The sequence below is a fragment of the Centropristis striata genome, chromosome 21 (genome assembly GCF_030273125.1).
Source record: "Centropristis striata isolate RG_2023a ecotype Rhode Island chromosome 21, C.striata_1.0, whole genome shotgun sequence".
NCBI lineage: Eukaryota > Metazoa > Chordata > Actinopteri > Perciformes > Serranidae > Centropristis > Centropristis striata.
This window is the reverse complement of record NC_081537.1, coordinates 5,622,818-5,645,184: the sequence shown is the minus strand read 5'-3', so window position 1 is coordinate 5,645,184 and position 22,367 is coordinate 5,622,818. Positions and strand designations below refer to the sequence as shown.

The 22,367-nt window shown below is 36.2% G+C and overlaps 1 protein-coding gene across 2 annotated transcripts in view; it reads right to left on the bottom strand.

Moving 5' to 3' along the window:
• Positions 1 to 22,367, bottom strand: part of ca10a (carbonic anhydrase Xa) — a 357,338-nt gene that overhangs the window by 36,332 nt on the left and 298,639 nt on the right. For both annotated transcript variants that reach the window (XM_059324697.1, XM_059324696.1), the window contains one exon: positions 8,246 to 8,431. In XM_059324697.1, coding sequence (XP_059180680.1) covers positions 8,246 to 8,431 — 186 coding nt within the window. The remainder of the gene's footprint in view (positions 1 to 8,245; positions 8,432 to 22,367) is intronic.

The window sequence follows — 22,367 nt, the reverse complement described above, 5'->3', positions numbered from 1 at the left end:
ACACACACACACAAACAGAAGCAAAAGAGACACTATAAGAGATTTAAAAAGGGATTTAAAGACAGAAGCATTGGAGAAATAATTTTATATTTATCTATTTACTCTATAGTAGCCCTTTATACAGATCCTCAGTTCATTCTCTGTAGCTCAAAAGTTTCAGGGCTGCTGATAGTGCTTTTGAGTGTCACCATGGCAACGCCTCATTGCTGAATTAATGCGTGCTCCCTCGTACATAAAGGCACAACACCGTCGTGGTTGATAAGAATAACTCGTGTTGATATACGAGTGGAAAAGAGCATGAGCAATGATTTTCAACATGACAGACATTTCATTTCACATTTGTGGCAATTTTTTTTTTTTTTTTTTTACTTTTGCATTTGCAACCTTAAAGTAGTATTTTGCACTGGGTTGTCTATATTTAGGTTCTTTTTTATTTTATTTTATTTGACAGTGTTCTAGCTGCAAACGGTACCATGCAATAACAAGACGTAGCAGTTAATAAAATAAGAAGAAACAACAACAAAGCAAATCATAATAAGTCAACGGACTGAACAGTTGAATTAACACTATTGTACATAGAAAATATTGATATTGCACATTTGAGTACATCGATTAATTATGAACATTGAATAGTGAGCCCTCGGCGTAGTGTTGCTTTAACTCTATGGAGTCTTATAGGGCTACTTGATCTATTTTTCAATCCTTTTCATGTCTTTTTGTGTCTTTGTAAGTCATTATGTGTCTTTTTTTGGTAATTTTGTGTCTTTTTTTGGTTATTTGTGTCTTTTTTGTGTCTTTTTTAGTTATTTTGTGTCTTTTTTTGGTCATTTGTGTCTTTTTTGGTCATTTTGTGTCTGTTGTTGTGTCTTTTTTAGTTATTTTGTGTCTTTTATAGGTAATTTTGTGTTTTCCGTGTGTTTTTTTTTTTGTTATTCTGTCTTCTCTTTTGGGTCTTTTTTTGTCATTTGTGTCTTTTTTGGTCATTTTGTGTCTTTTTTTGGTTATTTGTGTCTTTTGTGGTCATTTTGTGTCTGTTGTGTCTTTTTTAGTTATTTTGTGTCTTTTTTAGTCATTTTGTGTCTTTTTTAGTTATTTTGTGTCTTTTTTGGTCATTTGTGTCGTTTTTGTTTTCCCTCTTGACGTTTTCCACAGAGGTCAAGAAAAACTGGTTAGGAAAAGACAAAGGAGGTCATTTTTTTTATATATTTGGACTGCGGCCCTATTTTCCCTCTCTCTGCCATCTTGGTTTTGTCTCTGTAGTTATTTTTGATTCAGCCATTTTGTTTTATCGGGCACTTGGAGCCCAGACAGCCATCTTCCTTTTGTTCACACCCTCTTTCTCACACATACACACACATTCACACATGTATATAAGCATCGCTCGGATTAGATATTGTATGCTTTGTTTTGCTTTGCTTTCTTTTTGACTAGATGCTTTTTATAATATTCATGCTGTTTATTCAGTGGTGCACAAATAAATGCTGCAATGAGTTCTATTGAAAGAACTCAGACTTAACTTTTTAATTTGGCTTGTACCTGAAGCATTTTTAAATATTTTTCTGCTCATACATCTTAGTGTTACAACATCTTCTCTTTTATTTATTTATTTGCTACTATATAATAGTCTACTTATATATATATATATATATATATATATATATATCATGCTCTACTTTTTAATTATTTATTTATTGTTTTCATCTTTCTTAATTAGCTTTTTTGTTTTACTTTTTATTGTTATTATTATTTACTTTTGTTTTTTTATTATATTTTGTTTTATCTTATCCTAACTTACTTTATCTTTATTTATTTGATCTAATTAATTTCTAACCTGCCTCCAGTGTTTCCTCACAGCTCCATGTTGAGATGGAGCTTCATCAGTTTGTGCTTTGTTTATAATGGGATGGTTGGATGGAGGGTGTTTGCTTGTTTTATGTTTTATTATTATTATTTTCTCCTTTTTTATGTGAACCACTTTGTGTTACATTTCTCTTGTATGAAAGGTGCTATACAAATAAAGTCTGATTGATTGTTTGAACTCCAGACCATCAACTTTTACTGAATACTCATATGGTCAGTTCCAAATTAATAATTTAGTGATTTAATTAAGTCATACTTCGACAGTCTTCTTGTAAATTCTGTGGTGGACTCTGCTAACACATCCATGTGCTCTTATTTTGAAAGCTACATGTGTTTGCTTTTTTTTTTGTTGCTATTTTGAAGGCGGGTCTAACACGTTCTTAACGTAACGACTGTATGTCTCCTGAGCAGCAGCAGCCAGGGTAAAGGACTGTGTAGCTGTATGAAGACACTGTTGCCATGTCGTCTCTTTTTTTGTTGTCTGGGAATTTGGGATTTCAGCAACCTTCAGGGAGTTTACATTCTACAATTAAAGACTTTACACATGGGGAGTATTTAAAGGCATGTCCCTCCCTCATCCCCAGTGGAAATTACTTGCACAACCTTTCCTCCCTCCGTTGCTCGCCTTAGGGAGGCTGTGTGCAACGAGGCAACGGTGTGACATCACGTTTCAGATATCAGCTGGAAATCTCTGAAGAGCGTCTCTACTTGAAGAATTCCTCCAACACAGTTTTAACCCACAAAAGGCAAATCAATGAGATCAGGGGTGAGAGAAAAAAACAAGCCCTGGAGAGAGCCTTGATATACTGCAATGTGTGTGTGTGTGTGTGTGTGTAGGCATGATTTGTCCTCTCAGGCTCGGGTTACAGTTCTCTCCACCCCAAAGGACACAGTAAACACATGTCTTTTTGTGTCTTTGTAAGTCATTTTGTGTCTTTTTTGGTAATTTTGTGTCTGTTGTTGTGTCTTTTTTAGTTATTTTGTGTCTTTTTTGTCATTTTGTGTCTTTTTTTGGTTATTTGTGTCTTTTTTGGTCATTTTGTGTCTGTTGTTGTGGGTTTTTTTGTTTGTTTGTTATTTTGTGTCTTTTTTTAGGTCATTTTGTGTCTTTTTTGGTCATTTTGTGTCTGTTGTTGTGTTTTTTTTTGTTATTTTGTGTCTTTTTTTGGTTATTTGTGTCTTTTTTTGTCATTTTGTGTCTGTTGTTGTGTTTTTTTTTTTGTTATTTTGTGTCTTCTTTTGTCATTTTGTGTCTTTTTTTATTTATTTGTGTCTTTTTTTTGTCATTTTGTGTCTTTTTTGGTCATTTTGTGTCTGTTGTTGTGTTTTGTTTTAGTTATTTTGTATCTTTTTTAGGTCATTTTGTGTCTTTTTTGTGTCTGTTGTTGTGTCTTTTTTAGTTATTTTGTGTCTTTTTTTTTTGTTATTTTGTGTCTTTTTTTTATTATCATTTTGTGTCTTCTGTGGTTTTTTCCTCCAACACAGTTTTAACCCACAAAAGGCAAATCAGTGAGATCAGGGGTGAAAGAAAAAAACGAGCCCTGGAGAGAGCCTTGATATACTGCAATGTGTGTGTGTGTGTGTGTGTGTGTGTGTGTGTGTGTGTGTGTGTGTGTGTGTGTAGGTATGATTTGTCCTCTCAGGCTCGGGTTACAGCTCTCTCCACCCCAAAGGACACAGTAAACACTTGTTTTATTATGATTTGAATATCAGCTCTCAGACTCTAAGGGAGGATAAATGATTATCATTAATTATAATAAATTTGCCTGTCAAGACTGCAATTATTTTGTTGCCACATAAATTGGTTTTTCATATAATGGCGGCAGTGCAATGCAGCGATGTGAGTGACTCATGATTTTGTTGAACAATCAAAGTCGGGGAAGCTAATTGTTGCAAATTTTTAAAATGGCAGAGTGCGACAGCTTGTGTGAGGAGCAGGTCGGAGCGAGTGTGTGTGTGTGTGTGTGTGTGTGTGTGGAGGAGTTAAATGCTTAACTTTCGTCTCCGAGACGAGTTTGTTCCTGCTGAAAGCTCGGATGCAAATTGCAGCCATCATGTGAAAACTCATTTAGAGCATTGCATGCTTCTCTGCAGATCGAGGGGGAAAGGGGCTCTTTTAGGTGTGAAAACCTTCCACCGAATTAAATGACACAGTGTTTGACTGAAAAGTGGAAATCAAATGTACTTCAAATGGAGAGTCAAGGTTTTCATCCATTAAGGAACAATTTATGGGTCAAAGAGGGATAAGGTTTTGAAAAATATATTTATACATATCTATACATCTATACATATCTATACATATCTATACATATCATATCTATCTATCTATCTATCTATCTATCTATCTATCTATCTATCTATCTATCTATACATATATACATATATATACATACATATATACATACATACATAAATATATACATATATATACATATATACATATATATATATATATATATATATATATACATATAGATAGATAGATAGATAGATAGATACATAGATAGATAGATAGATAGATATCAAGTGGTCACATAATAGAACAGAGAAGTGAAAACCTCCAAATGTATTCAAGGGAATCCTACTTCAGCTTTTCATATTTTGTTGTATTATATTGTATTTAGTATCATTGCTTGACCGCACAAATGGCAAATATCATGATGGAAACACTTATCCATACAGAGAGAGAGAGCCACCTCTAAAAAACAAGAAAAAAAGTACAGAAATTAGGTGTATTTTGCTTAAAAATAGCAAAATTATCTGCCAATGGAACAAGAAAATTTGGCTTGCCAAGACTTTCCAAAACAAGTAAAAATATCTGATCTCAGGAACCCACAAATACCTTATAATTAGTGTATTCTAACGAATAACAAGTGATTTTTTTTATTGTTGTCGTTAAATGTTTCATGTTAAATGTTTAAATATCAAGTGTCAATTTACAGCTATGTGCTAATGTACTAGTTAATTACATACATACTACTACACACTTAAGTATGTGAAGAGGTAAAATTATGTCAAAGCTATGATTTCTTAGTTATGCTTGAAATCAGAAATTATTACTTTGAAATAGCAGTTTTATACTTGTAAGTGTTGCTGAAATAGCTTTGTAACTCTTGATATTCTAGTTTCAAGCATGTATTTACTCAGTTTAGGTCATAAAATCTCAGTAACAAGCTGTAATATCTGCTTCAGATAATTAAGGACCAAAACACTTAAAACAAGTGAAACAGTCGAACATAAAAGATGCTGACAAAGAAGAACTATCTTATCAGACAAAAAATAAGCAGATATCCCCTTGATTTAACATATTTAATCTTACTTAAATGTCAGTTTTTGCAGTGAATACAGAGGTCCTATTTTTTTCTTATTTGGTAGCAAAGCACAGAATTAAAAAAGCGGATGGAAACCAGATGTGAAGCCCTTTCTGTATTAGACAACAGCATCTAGGAATACAAGCTGTGATTAAATGACTGCAGTTACTTTTAATTAACAAATGTCAATGTTGTCTTTGTTAAAAGTAAACATTTATATACTTTATTTGTTCCATACCGCTCACTAGCTGTCTTGGACTGCTGTAAAGAACTGGATGATTGTCGCAGCATCGACAAAAGCCACTTCTGGCCATTTGATGAAGTAATCCAACTGCAGTCTCTTGGTGCAGTGTGAAAAAGGCCAACAATGTCAGTTGAGACCTTTTTCTAATGCAGCATCAGGGAACGGTTCTGGATGGAGAGGAACTTTATGAGTTACAACCAACTTGGCCAGGGCGTTTTTTGATCTCCATGCAAAGGCTTTACACAGGTATGGAAGTTATAATAGTTATGGATTTTTCATTAGTTTTAGTTTAAATTTCGTTTTGAATATTTGTTTTCAAATTCAGTTAGTTTAATTAGATTTTAGCGTGAGTTTGCTAGTTTTAGTTTAGTTTTTTATTAGTTTTAGTATTAGTTTTAGTTTTTTTGTTATGGGTGTTAGAGATTAATACAATTAATAAAATGCTGCTTCGAGGTGTATCTGGCGGGGCACAGCACACAGAAATAAGGAGTATCAAAAGAAAGGACATACTGAAAACGCTTTTGGACATCGCCACATTATTTGAGGGCAAGCAGATAAAAAACTGAAGCACTCTTTGTGCTCCAATTCAAGGCCGCGGGCCCAGGTGGAGACAGGCACTGACCAGGTGGAGACAGGCACTGACGAACACTAGACAAGATACAAAAGTGTGCTGTTAGCTTTTTTTTTCCTTCCACAGGGCGGTGACCGGAAGCTGAAGCACCAAGAGGCTAGGACTAGCCTGTGTGCTAACGAAATGGGCGGACCGAGTCTAAACCATGGTGCTGCCCCAACAGTTTTGACCAATCGGATAGTCGCACATTCATATTATAAAACTCTGTGTAAAAGTAACAATAGGTGTCCTTTTCTGGGAGGGGGTTGCAGCTAACTGCTTAGCAGCCTGTGATTTCTGAACAGAGAAGGTCCATGTACATGCTCACTCTTTCATTATATTATTGTCTTAAATAAATAGTCAAAAGGATTTTACTCTCCTCTCATCTGTTCTGCAAAAAAACAAACTCAAACATGGGTTATGTGTTGGGTGCGAGATTTAAAGAGGTCATAATAATTTTACCTTTACTTCCTTAGGTTTATCCATCTTAGCCCTAATAAGGTTATTAGGGCCACGGGGCAATCGCACCGAGCACTACTGTTATACTGTGGATTTTTTCTTCTTCCTCTTCCGGACACAATTTCGTCCCGCTAATAGACAAATTATATAACAAAACGTGTGGTTTGATCGGGATCGGTGTGCTATTACTTTTCTCTATGAAATACGAATTTTTCGCGACATAAGTTGCGAAAAACTGCTCAATTTTGCATTGAAGCGAATGGGACAGCCGAAAAAAAATGAGCGAAAAAGAACAATAATTTGAGATTTTCAAACGTCTACTTCTCCGGCATAATTTCACCTAGAGACTCCATTTAAACTTTAAACAGTAGACACAAGTGTTGTGTATCGGTGTATTAATCCACGTTTCAATAGGTCATATAGTTTTTTATCAATCCCTGTTCAATGACCATGATCATTTTTGGAGAAATTCAGAGATTATAATGGATGTGTATTGCATGGAATGTTCGTGTCAGAGTTATGACATCATCATCTCAGAGCGTTCCTCCTCTTCATCACGTCTACAAGCCTTAATGCATTGAGTTGCTGCCAGGTGATTGGCTGATATTTTTATTTAGATATGTGTGTAAGGAGCAGTTGAACAGGTGTACCTAATAAAGTAGCCTGTGAGTTTATGTTGTTCTGGAATTATTGAAGTACCAGATGTTGTGTCAACTAGCATTTCAGTGTTATAGCTTTGGGAGGCTGTTGTGGAAACAGTAAAATGTCCCATAACTTTTCCTTTAGCTGACTACCTGCCAACACATAGCACAGTCAGCTCAGGTAAATCCACTTTATTCACTGATGTAGTTAACCATTTGCCCCAATTTCTCACACATTGTGCATATGCAGTTCTTCACAGGGAAAAAGAAATCATTAACACAGAGACTTTCAGAGCCACATCTGATTGGCATCACTTTGTTTTTCCTCTTTTGCCTCTGTGAGTTTTCAATTTCCTTACATCACATTTTCTTGTATGTACAAATTAGTGTTGGGACAACGAAGCTTCATGAAGCATTTTCTTTATTTACGGAGCCCAAGAGATGGCGCTCTTTGTTCAACAAAGGGCTGAAAACACACTCAATCACCATTGATGAAGCCTTTTTTTAAAGCCAAGACTGCCATCTAGTGAGGTCAAAAAATAAAGAAAATGCTTCATGAAGCTTCGTTGTCCCAACACTAGTACAAAGCATTAACATGTTTTTTTGCATTAGCCATGGCAGTTTATCAAATGTTAACTTTGGTTCTAGCAGTACTCTCACAAATGCAAAGCATGCATATATTTTTCAACATTTTTTTTTTGTAATTTCTTTGTGTTTTTTTTTTAATGTGCATCCTTTGTAAAAAAAAAAAAAAAAAAGTTTTGTGTTTTCTGTGTGGTTTAGTGTGTCTTTGTGTTTTTTTGTAATTTTATTGTGTTTTCTGTGTTTTTTTGTGTGTTTTTTGTGTTTTTACACACACACACACACACACACACACACACACATATATATATATATTTAATAATAATCTGGTCATATAGGTGAGGTTGTACTGAAAACAATGATACCAACGTGGCAGGGTGAACAAAACCAACAGAATAGCCCCAGACTCCAAAGACTTAAGAGCCAGCTCCTTTAATTGTCAGCAGCTAAAATGCTGTTCAGTTTAATACCACAGTACTCGATTCGAGTTCCTTTAGACAGTGACAGTTCTACTGTTATTCAGGTAGAGTGTACTCACCTCTCCAGAGAAGGCCTGTCCGTTCAGCAGGTGTTCAGAGCCCTGTCCGTCCTCGCTGCCGAAGTGCAGCCGGATCTCCTCCAGACGGTGGCTGTACGTCATCGGCCCTCCAGATATGTTCACCAGATGCTCCTTGTCCAATCGCAGAGAGACGTGGCGGCCCGTGTTGTACATCGTCCCTCCCACCTGGAGAACAAGACATGAGGCACAGTTGATTACACAGAAAAACAAAGAGTGCTTCACAAAACTGCAATCGTCGCACAGCATCAACAATGCGCTAAAAAACGGCAACTGTTTCCGTTCGGTATGAGGGCGTGTTGATCTCCTGCCAGTGATAATTTTGAATTGAAATGATGTGTGGTGTTATGTTTTAAAGGAAACACTAAGAATAATTAACATGCAGATCTTCTGGCTGATGGAGTGAAATTACTACCTCTCTTGAGTGAGGAAGGTTTTTCTTTATTATCAGACATCCAAATACACTGCCAGCGGGCTTTTGTCTGGACTTTTTTCATCCCTGTAGAAGAGCAGGGTCTATTTTCTCCCCTGAAAAAAGCCTGGTTGCTGATTGGATAGATCGCTAAACAGGATGTGACATAGTACTCGACGCCACAACAACACGCACCATTTGTAAAAGCCAGCGAAGAAATGTTGCCAACTTAGCGACTTTGTTGCTATAATTAGCAACTTAACGACCTGCATAGGCGATGGCTTGTTAAGAGGAGTAAGAACGATTCGAAGCGGGACATTCTTCCTGCAGCAGTCTCTCCCAGCTGCATTCACAGAGCCGGAGGGGATGTTAACCCCTTAGCTAACAGGCTAACAGTTAGCTCTGTAGCAGTACAGTGTGTATGTGCTGCTGCTGCAGGAGGTGTTCACTTAGCATCTCTGTTTGTTTACAACAAGCACCAGACACTCTGTGCACAGTTAGTGATGCCGGTTAATTCACGATCACGATGTTTATGATCAGTGGAGAAGCTGTGCATAATTAGCCATGCTGGTTTGTTTATGAAAACCATATGTCACCTCCAGAGTCTCTAAATTCCTCTGGGGACCTTTTTGTAATAGAGACACGCAGAGTGAGCGGACTTTTGAGAGGGCGTGGCCTGAAACTTTCCCGGTTGCCACTCTTCCCCCTAAAGGAAACACGGCTAAAGACTGCTAAAAAACAGGGTCCCATCTCCAATACAGTCCTTTTGTTCTCTCCCTCTCTCTCTGTGTGTCGGGGTGTATTTAACCTTTCTGCAAACCAGAATTATGAGGACATACAGCTCAATGCATGGTGCACTTGTCCGTACACGTGCAGGGTTCAAGGTTAGACTTTTAAACCTTAAAAGGATACAACTCATACTGTTTATATTAAGCTCTAAAAACGCCTCCAATATCTGACATCACATCATAGTTCCCTATACCTAGTTGTTACCTTATAAGGCTTTTATGCACTCAGTCAGAATGGGCCTAAACTTCAGCAAAAGTCTGATTAAAGTAACATAAAATATACCACATGTAACATAAATACACTACACTGATCACTCCAATTATGATAATTATGATTTCTTATTATACTGATTAACAACGATTCTGTGTGCATCCTGTTTCCTTCAGGAATTTGCTGTTGTACACTAATATACATTAACATTAGTTTAAGCAGACAGCATTGTGATAACACAAACTCATTGCTCAAATTAAATATTTAGTAAAGAGTCCATTTTAAAGAGTAAAATAATATGTTTTTCAACAGGAATGGCCCAACTTATGGAAGAAAATTCACCAAAACTTTCATCAGACCACATGAAAGGATGTCTCCCGTTTTGAAAAATCTTTTAAAAACCTAAAGTTGTGGAACAATTATTACTGAAGGCTATTGGTGTATTCTCTCTATTCATTCTCTAACTTCTGCTTGACTTGACAGAGCAGTGAATCATTTGTTTAGTACGAGCTTTAAAAAACAAGTGAGGAAAATCTGATTCTCTTGAAGTCTTTTTCAGCTACACGAGCTTTGGTTTCAATAATAAAGAGATGCTGTTGTTTCCTATTTCTGACAGCTCAGGAATCTGAGTCTTGGTTGAAGTCTGTATCATCAACAGAGCTTACGCAGAAACAGTCCTGAGGGCTTTATTTAATTAGGCAGCAATCTGAGCAAGAGGGAGAAGTAATATTGTAAACCGCAACAACACTTCGACAGACAAAGGAAAGAGTGCATCCTCGAGTGGAAACAAAGGACAGGTAAAGATGAAAAGAGGTTGAATTCATCAGATTCCTCTCACAATCGATGCATTGTGAGGTTTTAGGGGAAACACAGTATTACAAAAGCCTTGAATAACGATCTTTATCGGTACCTCTCTTTATTTATTTATAACGGGGAGTTGTTTCAAAGGAGAGCATTGATATTCATGCCACGACTTTGGGTGGACTTCCATCGCACTTATCTACCTCTTTCTCTTCTCTCCTCTTTCTACTCCCTTTGCTTTCCTCTCCCACTCCCTCATTCCTTTTACCACTCGCTTTCAAAATGATCACCCCACCACCACAGCCTCCTCCCCACACCCCCCTCCTCTAAATTCCCAGAGAAAGAAGTCTGCCCACACATTGTAAATATTTTATAGAAGCTCTGAAAAATCAATGATTTGAAAGGAGAAAGAGAGAGGAAAAGAGGGAGCGATGCAAAGAGGAGATAAGTACGGGGAGCAGGAGAGAGAGAGAGAGAGGTGTGTCGGATTTAGTGCCCAAAAGAGGGAAAAGGTAGAGAGGAGAAGTCTTTTAGGTTTCCTGGCAAGACGACAAGGGTGAGGTGAGACCCCAGAAAAGGCCAGAAAAATCTCATCTCCCTCGAGACCTCTTCTGGCTATTATTCATGAGGCAGAAGTGAGGAGAGGTCTGTGGACTCTCCTAAAATATCAGAAATGAGAAATGTCAGCCTGGTAATGAAGGACACTGTAAGATAATAAGCTAGGCAGTGATGCAGAGACGCAGCACTACATTGTGCTGCATAGTGCAAAAAAAAAAAGTATGTATATAGCTGAACATTACACCCATATGTAATTGTTTAACATCCACATTTCCTTTTCATTGCACACTAATAACCTGTGTCTGTTTTTTGGGCTTCTGGTTGTCAATGTCTTCTGGTTGTCAAAGGCACAAAATGACCAAAAAAGACACAAAATGACAAAAAAAAGACACAAATGACAAAAAAAAGACACAAAATGACCAAAATAGAATGCTAATGACACTTCAGTCCCACTGTTCCTATCAACCTGGTTATTAGGGCTAGCAGGCAGCTGTTATAAGTAAAAAAAAGTCACACCTACTGTACATAACCATACAGACACAGTTAGCAACTAGCTGGGAAACATAGTGGAACATTTAGTACAGGGGTCTCAAACTCAAATTACCTGGAGGCAGTATCAAAATGACCAATAAAAGACACAAAATTACTTAAAAAAGACACAAAATGACCAAAAAAAGACACAAAATTACTAAAAAAAAGACATAAAATGACCAAAAAAGACACAAAATTACTTAAAAAAGACACACAATTATTAAAAGAAGACAAAATTATTTAAAGTAGACACAAAATTACCAAAAAAGACACAAAAAAAGACACTAAATTACCAAAATAAGTAATTAAAGGGACCTTCCACACACAACACGGTAAAGTGCCATTCATATAAAACTCACATTAAACTTTCATATCAAGGTGGGGGCCACAAAATATCGTCACAAGGGCCGCAATTGGCCCGCGGGCCGCGAGTTTGAGACCCATGGTTTAGTAGCAAAATAGCTAGATCATTTTTATGGGTGTTGGTGGAGAACAAAACAGAGCTAAAAGAGTATGAGAGTGAAACTTCCAGATTCCTCACCAGCTGGAGGGGGATCGTTGCTCTGGGTGTGTAAACTGACAGCAGTTTGCTGATGATGGACAAACCGACTGTACCAGGCCAGATCTCACTATTATCACAGCGTTCAGGTTAGCAGATGATGGTGCGTTTGCTAGCAGACATCTTCCAGGTCAAAATCAATTTGTTGTCCCATCAATCAGAGTTGTTTTGCTGGCTGTAAACCGCCCACCTCCATCCATCCCTCACCTTTTCAGCTGCTGAGACCCTCACCCACGCTTTCATCATTCTCAGACCGGACTACTGCAATAGTTTCCTCTTCGCTCCATCATCCAAAACACGCAACACACTACAATATATCCAGCATTCTGCACCTGTGACCACATGACCCTGCTCCTCCATAACCTCCCTGTCCCCATTATATCTTCACATCACTTTATACTCTTTATTATCACTGACAGCATAATTACACTCACCGGACACTTAATTAGCTAGCAAGGTGTACAGAGAAGCTCTTCTGCATACTTTGGTTTTTAACAAGTGGTTATTTGAGTTTCTGTTGCCTTTCTATCATCTCAAATCAGTCTGATAACGATAATAATAATAATATTAATGATAAAAACAATAAAGATGAGGAAAAGATGAATATATAAACAAAAATATAATAACAATAAAACAAATTAAGTTACAAAAAAACAGTAATAACCCATGCTCACATCCGTAGAAAGTGCGCTATCGAGGTAAAACAAAACAGGACTTACAGAGGTCGGTACAGGAGATAGAAATAACAGGCAGGAAGCCTGGATAAGGTTACATCATTCAAAAAGACACAAAATGGCCCAAAAAAGACACAAAATGACAAAAAAAAAGACACAAAATGACCAAAAAAGACACAAAATGACCAAAAAAGACACAATATGACCATAAAAAGACACAAAATGACTATAAAAAGACATCAAATGACCAAAAAGACTAAAACACATTAACACATGAACACTTTAACACAGTGGAGACAGAGCTGACTTCCAAAATGATTTGACGACCCCCAGAAATCATCTTGTGACCCCAATTGGGGCCGGGACCCCGAGGTTGAGAATAGCTGCCATAGAGGGTTAAAGCTGGGAACCTGAAAATTAGTGTTTGTGACAGTAGGACAGCGTATGTGTGTTTCCGGGGAAAAAAAACTAGTGTGTGTGTGTGTTCATAGTAATGAATTGATGTGTTTCGTAGTTTATGGATAAAGGAGATTTATGGCACAAAATGCTTCAGTTTCAGACCCTATGAATATTCAGTTTAACTACATAATCTGTACAATGTTTATAGCGATGCTCTCAACAAAAGGCTGGAGTGCGGAGAGGCATTTGCTGATGGAGCCATTAGTATAAAGGCGGAGACAGTATAATCACTGTAATAGTATAATGTTGAGACATGAGACGAGTCGGACAGCTGCAAGTGTTCTTGATTGTCAAACAGCCGTGTTTATCGCCGTCTAAAACACAAACAATGTACTCTGCTTATCTGTTTCCATGAATAAAGCACAACAAGTCAGTGATTCTCAGAATTACATTCAGCACCGAGAATGAAAATATGAACTCCACAACCTGCCCGTAATAATTACTTCACTATTCCCACAAGTGTTGAGACTCCAAAGAATAATGAGAAAGCAGATTGCAATATAGAGAGCTTTTGCTTTGTTTGCAACCTTTCCACAGCGTTGACTTTGTCTGGTTATTGTTGCAGTGGAAATATGACAAATGAAGTAAGCAAGTTTTATTCAAGTGTGTACTCCTTTATTCTTCACGTCTGTTTCCCACCAGCTGGCTAAATGTAGCTAAATGTGATCTCTTTCAACCCCGTTTCAGAAGAACCACGATTTCACTTGAAATATGAAAGATTTGAGCGTTTTCATTCTGCTTCTGTGCCTCGGCAGAGTTTTGTTTTTCTTTTCTAAATCACTATTTTAAAAATCATTTGCATATCTAAGATTGCATCACATACAGCTTCGTCTTTCCCATCTCCGTATATATGCAGCAGTTTCTGTTATTATGTCCTCTTCTGTTTTGCTGTTGTGAGTATTTCACTTCAGTAGGGATTATTGATCCCAGGAGATGAAAGAATAGCCAATTAGAGCGGAGCTGCTTTTTACTGTACATGATCTCTTAGCGCCTGCTCCATATCTCGCTCTCACTGTAAGACAAACGCGATTACTCCCCTCGCCTCTGTCATCCCAACCACACCTCACTACCCGCGCCTCCCAGCAAGCCTCCAGCCATTTACCCTGACATGAGCAATCAACCTGAACAACAGATATTGGCTGGGAACAAAAAAGAAACTGTCATCCTGAGCAGCGAGTCTACACTGTTTGCTGTATGCAACAGTCATATGATACAATATAAGGCAAGAAAAACTGGATTTCCATTACAAAAAAATACAGGGTAACGCTTTACAACAACCATCATTTATAAATGGTTAACAGATAGTTTATTATTGTTTAATCATCATTTGTAAACCATATATAGGCCATTTAGAATGGTAAATACATAATTTATTACTGTTTAACTAATTACATCATTTATAAATTACAAATAAATGGTATATTAATGTTATATGTTATAAAGGTTATAGTTAGGTAACACTTTACAATAACCATCATTTATAAATGGTAAACAGATAGTTTATTAATGTTTAATCATAATTTATAAACAGTTTATAGGCCATTTAGAATGGTAAATACATAATTTATTACTGTTTAAGTAACTAAGTTATGTATAAATGGCTAATAGATGGTATATTAATGTTTATTTACAATTAATTTACCATTAACAAACAATTAAAGTATAATTAATAGTTTTAGTTTCACTCATTATTACATTTTTAACACCATATTTAGTATGTTAATGATTTTGAGATGATTCATATATCTTTAAGAAATTGGTTGAAAACATTTAACGATTAAATATGTATAGCACTTTGTAAATGGTTCATAGTTGGTTTATAAACCATCTATAAACATCACTTAGTTGGTTATTGTAAAGTGTTGCCAAATACAGATAAAGTGAATTGAAAATCATAGAATAAAGATGCTCCTTATACCTTCAGAACTAGAGAATCATTGTGTTTGTTAGTGTTTTTAAGTATCACAGTAACCCAGTGATGGTTGTGTAAACTGTCATGGGTGCACTGCCAACAGGAACTGCTAATAGCTAATTTGTATAATTAACTTTTAATGGTGCTAATTTGCCAAAACATAAACAAATATAGGCTAAAAAAACGGTCCCAGTGTAACTTACTGACTGAGGAAGTGTTTCTCAGTGAGTCCATATACAGGGGCGAGGATGGGATTTTTGAACTGGGGGGACGAAGCTGTCAGCAATTAATTTCCACTCAATTAGTTATTTTTCCACTCCATGCCCTCCAACCAAAATATGTTTTATTTAAACATTAAATTAAATGAACTGCAGTGTAAACAACAACCAATATATTTACATGAATAAAAATACGTTTGTATGTGAAATTCCCAAACAAAGTAGGGGGGTCCTTTACATTTTTTGCCCTAAAAACCTAAATTTGGTGCCTCTCGCACATTCTAATGCCACTATTCCATCTTAATCATTGCATTTTTAAAAATTAATTCTTGTAAAGGAGAATAAGGGTTCTTATACGTTTTATTTAAGGCGTCATATATTGTTCTTGTAAATTCTGTGGTGGACTCTGCTCACACATCCATGTGCTCTTATTTTGAAAGCTACATGTGTTTGCTTTTATTTTGAAGGCGGGTCTAACACGTTCTTACTGTAACGCTTTATGTTTAATTTACACTGACAGTTGGAACTTGAAAGTCGGAACTTGGAACTCGGAACAACGCCGAAAATTCCGTCATTCGCGTAGACATTGAACGCACCATTAGCGTACCACAAACGCTGGACTCTCTATGTGCTGCAATGTAAATAAATCTAACTAATGGACATTAATCCTCTGTTTTACCAGCGATGTTTGTCACTGAAAGTGGGGGGACGGATCGGGATCACTTTGAATGGTAAGTCTTACCTAACCATGAGCACATTTCCCATAAATAACCAAGAATTAACTTGTTTAAGGTGAGGAGCAACAGAAATGTCCTGACTCTGGAGGATTTCCCTTGGTGTCACACAAACATACTCATACTCAGAAGTACCCTTCAACTTCAACTTCAACTCATCACAACAACAAGTGTATCAAAATCACATAAAAAACTAAGGGGGAGCTGCCAACATGGCTTGATTTAGACAGAAACAGGATCAGCACTGGTGCTTTTTGCTCGATTTCTGACAGCTGACACAACATTTCACTTGCATACACTGTTACAGCACAGTTCCAATAGATAGATGCACAATAGAGAGGAGAAATCACATCCATCAGCAACATAAAGGAAGGCACTGATGGCCTGTGCATGTGCGTTAATAATGTATATTGAGGTTTAACCCTTTATGGGGTGAAGAACTATATTTGGTAACTTCAGTGGATATCAAAATGGATTTTTCTTCCAGCTAATCAGCAAAGATCAGGCTACGTCACAGACGGTGACACCATGACATCTGACCAATCAGTATGATAATAATATTGTAATATTAACTTTATTGACCTGGACCTCCAATGTAAAAATGAAAAATTTAGAAAAAAAATCTGCAAGAAACAGTCGCACAAACAATTATTCTTCAGTGACTTTTACAAGGAGAAATTGACTATGACGGCATATTAGGGCATATTAAGTGTGAATAAAAATAAAAAATACAAACCCGGGGGTTTAATCTTCACTAGATTAAAGTGGCAAATCTACAAGAAAAAAAGTCGCAGATTTAAGAGATTTAAAGTGGTGAATCTGCGCGAAAAAAGTTGCAGATTTATGAGAAAAAAGTGGGCAAAAAGCAACTTTTTTTCTCGTAGATTTGCCACTTTAATCTCGTAAACTTTTTTCTGAAAATATTACTTAATAATATGTTTTTTTACACATTCTGGCTGTATGTAATATCCTCCAATATTCTCTGGGTTGACATTCATTCCCCATGTTATATAATGCTGCTGTGTGTTTTATCTTTTGATATCAACTTATTTTATGATTGAATATACCAAGTATTCTTAAATATCTTGTTTTTGATAACAACAGATCATAATTTCCATTTTGCCTCTCATACTTTATGAAGAAAAAACATTTTTGTCCTATTACATAGCTAACTACTTGGTAGCTTGCTAAGCTAATTACTTAGCCAAGAAGTTAGCTATATAGTTAGCTTAGCAGGCTACTTAGCTAAATACTTAGCCAAGAAGTTAGCTAAGTAGTTAGCTTAGCAAGCTACTTAGCCAAGAAGTTAGCTAAGTAGTTAGCTTAACAAGCTACTTAGCTAAAAAATGGATATGGGTCATTTTTCACCCATGTTGTGCATTAGAAGAGTACATAAAAAGGGATTTTATTTAAAAAATAATAAAGGAAAACATAAAATTAGAATGTTTGATGATCAAAAACAAACTAATTGAGGAAAACCTGGAATACTGAATGATGAAAATAATTTATTGCAAAGATATAGAACATACAAACTCTGCCGGGTCACGTTAGGGTTAAGGGTTAATGGTTAATGTTCATTAAGGTAAATTACAAAGTGTCACCCTTTGCCAAAGTATCTCATGTCTCATGTCTCTGCTGTGTGTCTCCTCTAACCCCCCTAATACACCTCATTTTGTTCAAGCAGCCTAAGCATGCTTTTAATTTGTTCCGAGAAGCTTCCAGGAGCAATGGAGCCGAAAAGGACAATTGCACTGTGCGCTGGTCCTCCCTTAACAGATAGTGATGATCACAACGCACTACCACATTAGAGGTAATAGCTTGGAGAACGTAAACAAGTCATAAAGGAGATTGTTGACTGTCTGGGGCAGTCTTGGTAGTAGCAGGCAGGTACGGTAATAGAAAACATCAGTGGCATGCTGGTAATGAGAAAACACAAGGAACATCATCATTATCTGAGCATACGGATCAATAGAGTAAATTACCTCTTGTTACAAGAAGAAGTCTTCACTTACTACTGTATATGTTCAGCTATTAGGCTGCAGTATTGCTCCGATTACATTTGAAATATAAAAGCCACCCTCGTCTAATGTAGAAACGTTTTTTTTTGCCAAAGCGAGAAAAATAAAAAGTTTTAATGTGTCAGAGTAGGTGCCACACATAACTTTGCAACACACCTCTTTTTTTCCCATGAAATATCCACACATAAAAACAAGCACTTATAAATACAAAGTACACAGACACTTTCACACACACTCACACACACACATACGCATCTTTAGCATTTACTTTAATTTCCCCCCATTGGTCTGTCTGTCTGTCTGCTGATTTGCTTATCAGCATATATGTATGGCCACACAATAACCCTCCTCCTACACTGCAAAAAAAGCCAACTTGTATTTTTTGACCTAAAACAGTGATTTAAGTTGGTAAAACTTGGAAATATAAATTATTGACATTTAGGGCAATAATGTAAGTTAGCACAACAAAGGAAGCCAGTTGTCTGCTCAAAAACAAATTTGTGAGTTGTTGTTACTTATATATTAAAGTTGGGGTTCAAAACAAGCGACAATAGTTCTGCTAACTCTTATTTTTTTGTTGTGAAATGCGGGAAAGTGGTGAAATTCATTAGCAAAAGCTAGCGGCTAACTGATGCTACCGGCTAACTGATGCTACCGGCTAACTGATGCTACCGGCTAACTGACGCTAGCGGCTAACTGATGATAGCAGCGCTGCTTGTTACAGCTACAAGAGTAGCCATTAGCGTATCAATGCTAACTCAAAGTTGTGGTCGCAACATTAGCTGACATTTCATAGCGACATATGCCAATTCAGCACATTGCAGAAGTTAGCAGAAGTAAGGATTAAAAGTTATTACAATGTAAAATTGTAAGTTAGCACAACTTACAGTTGAGTTGACAAAAATCTGAATTCAGAGTTGAGCAGACTCAAAAACAAAACTTAAAATATTTAGTTTAATTGTCCGACTTAAAAATTTTATCAGAGTTTGTTGCCTTGAAATTTTGAGTTCACCCAACTTTTCTTTTTTTGCAGTGTACCTATTAAAAAACATTGTTGTTTTCAGATTTCAGACTGTTGTTTTTCTGGTCAGAACTGCACAATCTCTTGAAATCTTTGTCCAAATGCCTGAGATCAGTGCTGAACCTCTGTCATCATGTAGTATTAGTGGAGCTGCTGTGCTGCTACAGTATGTGAGTCTGTATGTTCACAGCTCTGCCTGTATTCAACACTTTTCTCCTCCTTTCCCCCCTTCTTCTTTCTCCCCGTCCTCGATCCATTCCATTTACTCTCCATATCTGCGCACCTTAATGAAAGAGCACCAGTCATCTTGTATTTTAATCAAATGCATTACACTTTTGCCATGATTCAGTGCTTACAGCTGCAGAACTGTGAGGATATAATAACCCATCTGATGGTTGCTAAAGAACATGTGAACTTCACAGTTACTGTCTAATGTATTCATGGAGCTTCTCACCATTTCTACTACTTAACATCTTTACCCTGCGTGGTGGCACCTACTTTTTTTTTTTTTTTTTACTTTTTTTTAAAGACACAAAATGACCAAAAAAGACACAAAAAGACACAAAATGACAAAAAAAAAGACACAAAATGACTAAAAAAGACACAAAATGACTAAAAAAAAGACACAAAATGATTAAAAAAGACACAAAAAGACACAAAATGACAAAAAAAAGACACAAAATGACCAAAGAAAGACACAAAATGACAAAAAAAAGACACAAAATGACTGAAAAAAAGACACAAAATGACTAAAAAAAGACATAAAATGACTAAAGAAAGACACAAAATGACCAAAACAGACAAAAAAAAGACACAAAATGACTAAAAAAGACACAAAACGACCAAACAAAGACACAAAATGACTAAAAAAGACACAAAATGAGAACACAGAATGAACAAAAAACCCCACAGAAGACACAAAATGACCAAAAAAGACACAAAATGACACAAAAAGACCAAACAAAGACACAAAATGACATGAAAAGGATTAAAAAAATGCACAAAATAGCCTTATAAGACTCCATAGAGTTAATGTTCAGTGATATTTTAAGTCTTCCATTCTTCAGGTTCTGTGCTTGGAGAATACAGCGAGGTCAGAGCCGAGATATGTTTGAACACACCAGTTTGTACAAAGTCTCATCCAAGCACGTCTTCAGGAAAAAGTTTACACCTTTTTCAGATGGCCAGTCTGTCATATATGAAGGGCAAGACGCCATGAGGCGTACCAACGGAGATAACAGGGAACACTTTTGGACAGTCTCCGCTCGAAGGCATTCGCTGCTCCGCAAATGAAAAGTGACAGAAGTTGTATAAAAAAGAAAGAGAGAGAGAGAGAGAAATTCAAATCCTGCCAATTGTTGTGTGAAGCAGGCATGCTTGTACGATTGTCAGTTTTATAGAGTTTCAAAAATTGACGGATACAGCATCCATTTACAGGCCACACTCTGAGAAATGATTCCAGGAGCCTGTAAATGTGACAGTAATATAAAGGTATATGCATACCAAATAAAAACACTGAATATCATCATGATGAGTATTTGAGTTGACTACATCAAAATTCATTAGTAGAACTCCAACAGGAATCTCTGTGTAAATTATCCATATATAAATTAAGTTTACTTCTTCAAAATAAATTAATATTTGACTCACAGATTACATGGTTTAAATATTTGTAATTATAAGTGTACAATAAGTGTAAAATGAGTCAGTACAACACATTTTTAGGTAAATCATAAGCAAATTTGCAGTTATACCCTACAAATTATACACACATATTTTTTATGTATTTATTTTTAATTAATTTAAACAAGCCAACCTAAACAGAATAAAAAATAAAAAATAAAATAAATAAAAATAAAATAAATAAATAAAACATCAATAATAAATAAGAACTTTAACACATTAAATAACATTAAAACTAAACTAGACACAAACATGTGTTCAATTATATTTACTCGGTTTGTTTAGTGATTTCTACTCAGTTTTTCCATATAATAATGTAATATTATAATATGTAATATTTTGAGAAAAAAGTTACACATTTATGAGAAAAAAATCTCAAATTAACGGTAAAAAAAAAGTTACAAATTTGTAAGAAAAAAATCTCAAATTAATGGTAAAAAAGTTTACGAGATTAAAGTGGTAAATCTACGAGAAAAAAATGTGCAGATTTATGAGATTTAAAGTGAATCTGCGAGAAAAAAGTTGTTTTTTCGCTTTTTCGCGTAAATCTGTGACTTTTTTCGTGCAGATTTCCCACTTTAAATCTCTTAAATCTGCAACATTTTTTCTTGTAGATTTGCCACTTTAATCTAGTAACGAAGCCTGATCTTTACTGATTAGCTGTAAGAAATCCATGTGGTTCTACGACCTCACAGAGAGACATGGGGACCTCATTTTGATATTCACTGAAGTTACCAAATATAGTTCTTCTCCCGATAAAGGGTTAAGTAATATGCAGTATTATTTTTTTGAATGGAAGATGTGACAAGCAGCAACATTAGTAAACAACATCATTTATTGTTCGAGGCATGAGGAAGGACTTGCTGAATGTCAAGGGCATGTATGAAGGACCGATAAATGATTCATCAAATATAAATTATTAAAATCTAACAAAGCATGACATTTTTTTTAATGGTTTTGTATGAAGAGGGGTTGTTGAGCTCTGAGGATTCTCCGACAACAGAAACAGATTAGTTCGCTGACATCCTGGAACAATACTGGACTGTTTTGCTAAAACCCTGATTCATATTTGTGTGTATGAATCAGACGAGCTATCTAATCAGGCCTCCTTCTCTCATCCGAGAGTCTGAACAGTCCAAATAGGCTGTTAAACTCAATGGGTGGAGTGAGCTGCAATTAATTAGACCCTGTAAAACATTAGGAATCCAATCAGGCTCTGGTACCGCAGGGACCTCATTTATAAAAATGTACTTGGATTCCTTTTCCTACTTGATGAAAAGACCAAATGCACAATGATGCACAGCATGTAGAAAGAAAACGGAGCTTTCTTTTTGGACTTCTGTACAGTCGTACTTGCAAATCATTACAATTAACCCTCTGGAGTCTCCACAAGCACCAAAGCATGACTTCTTCATGACATCCAGACTAGAAAACAAAGCAGCGTGGAGCCCTACTGTAAATTTACCTCTAAAGTTCTGGCTGTAAACTCCATGAGGCCAGTTTCAGTTTGATGATGATATACCAA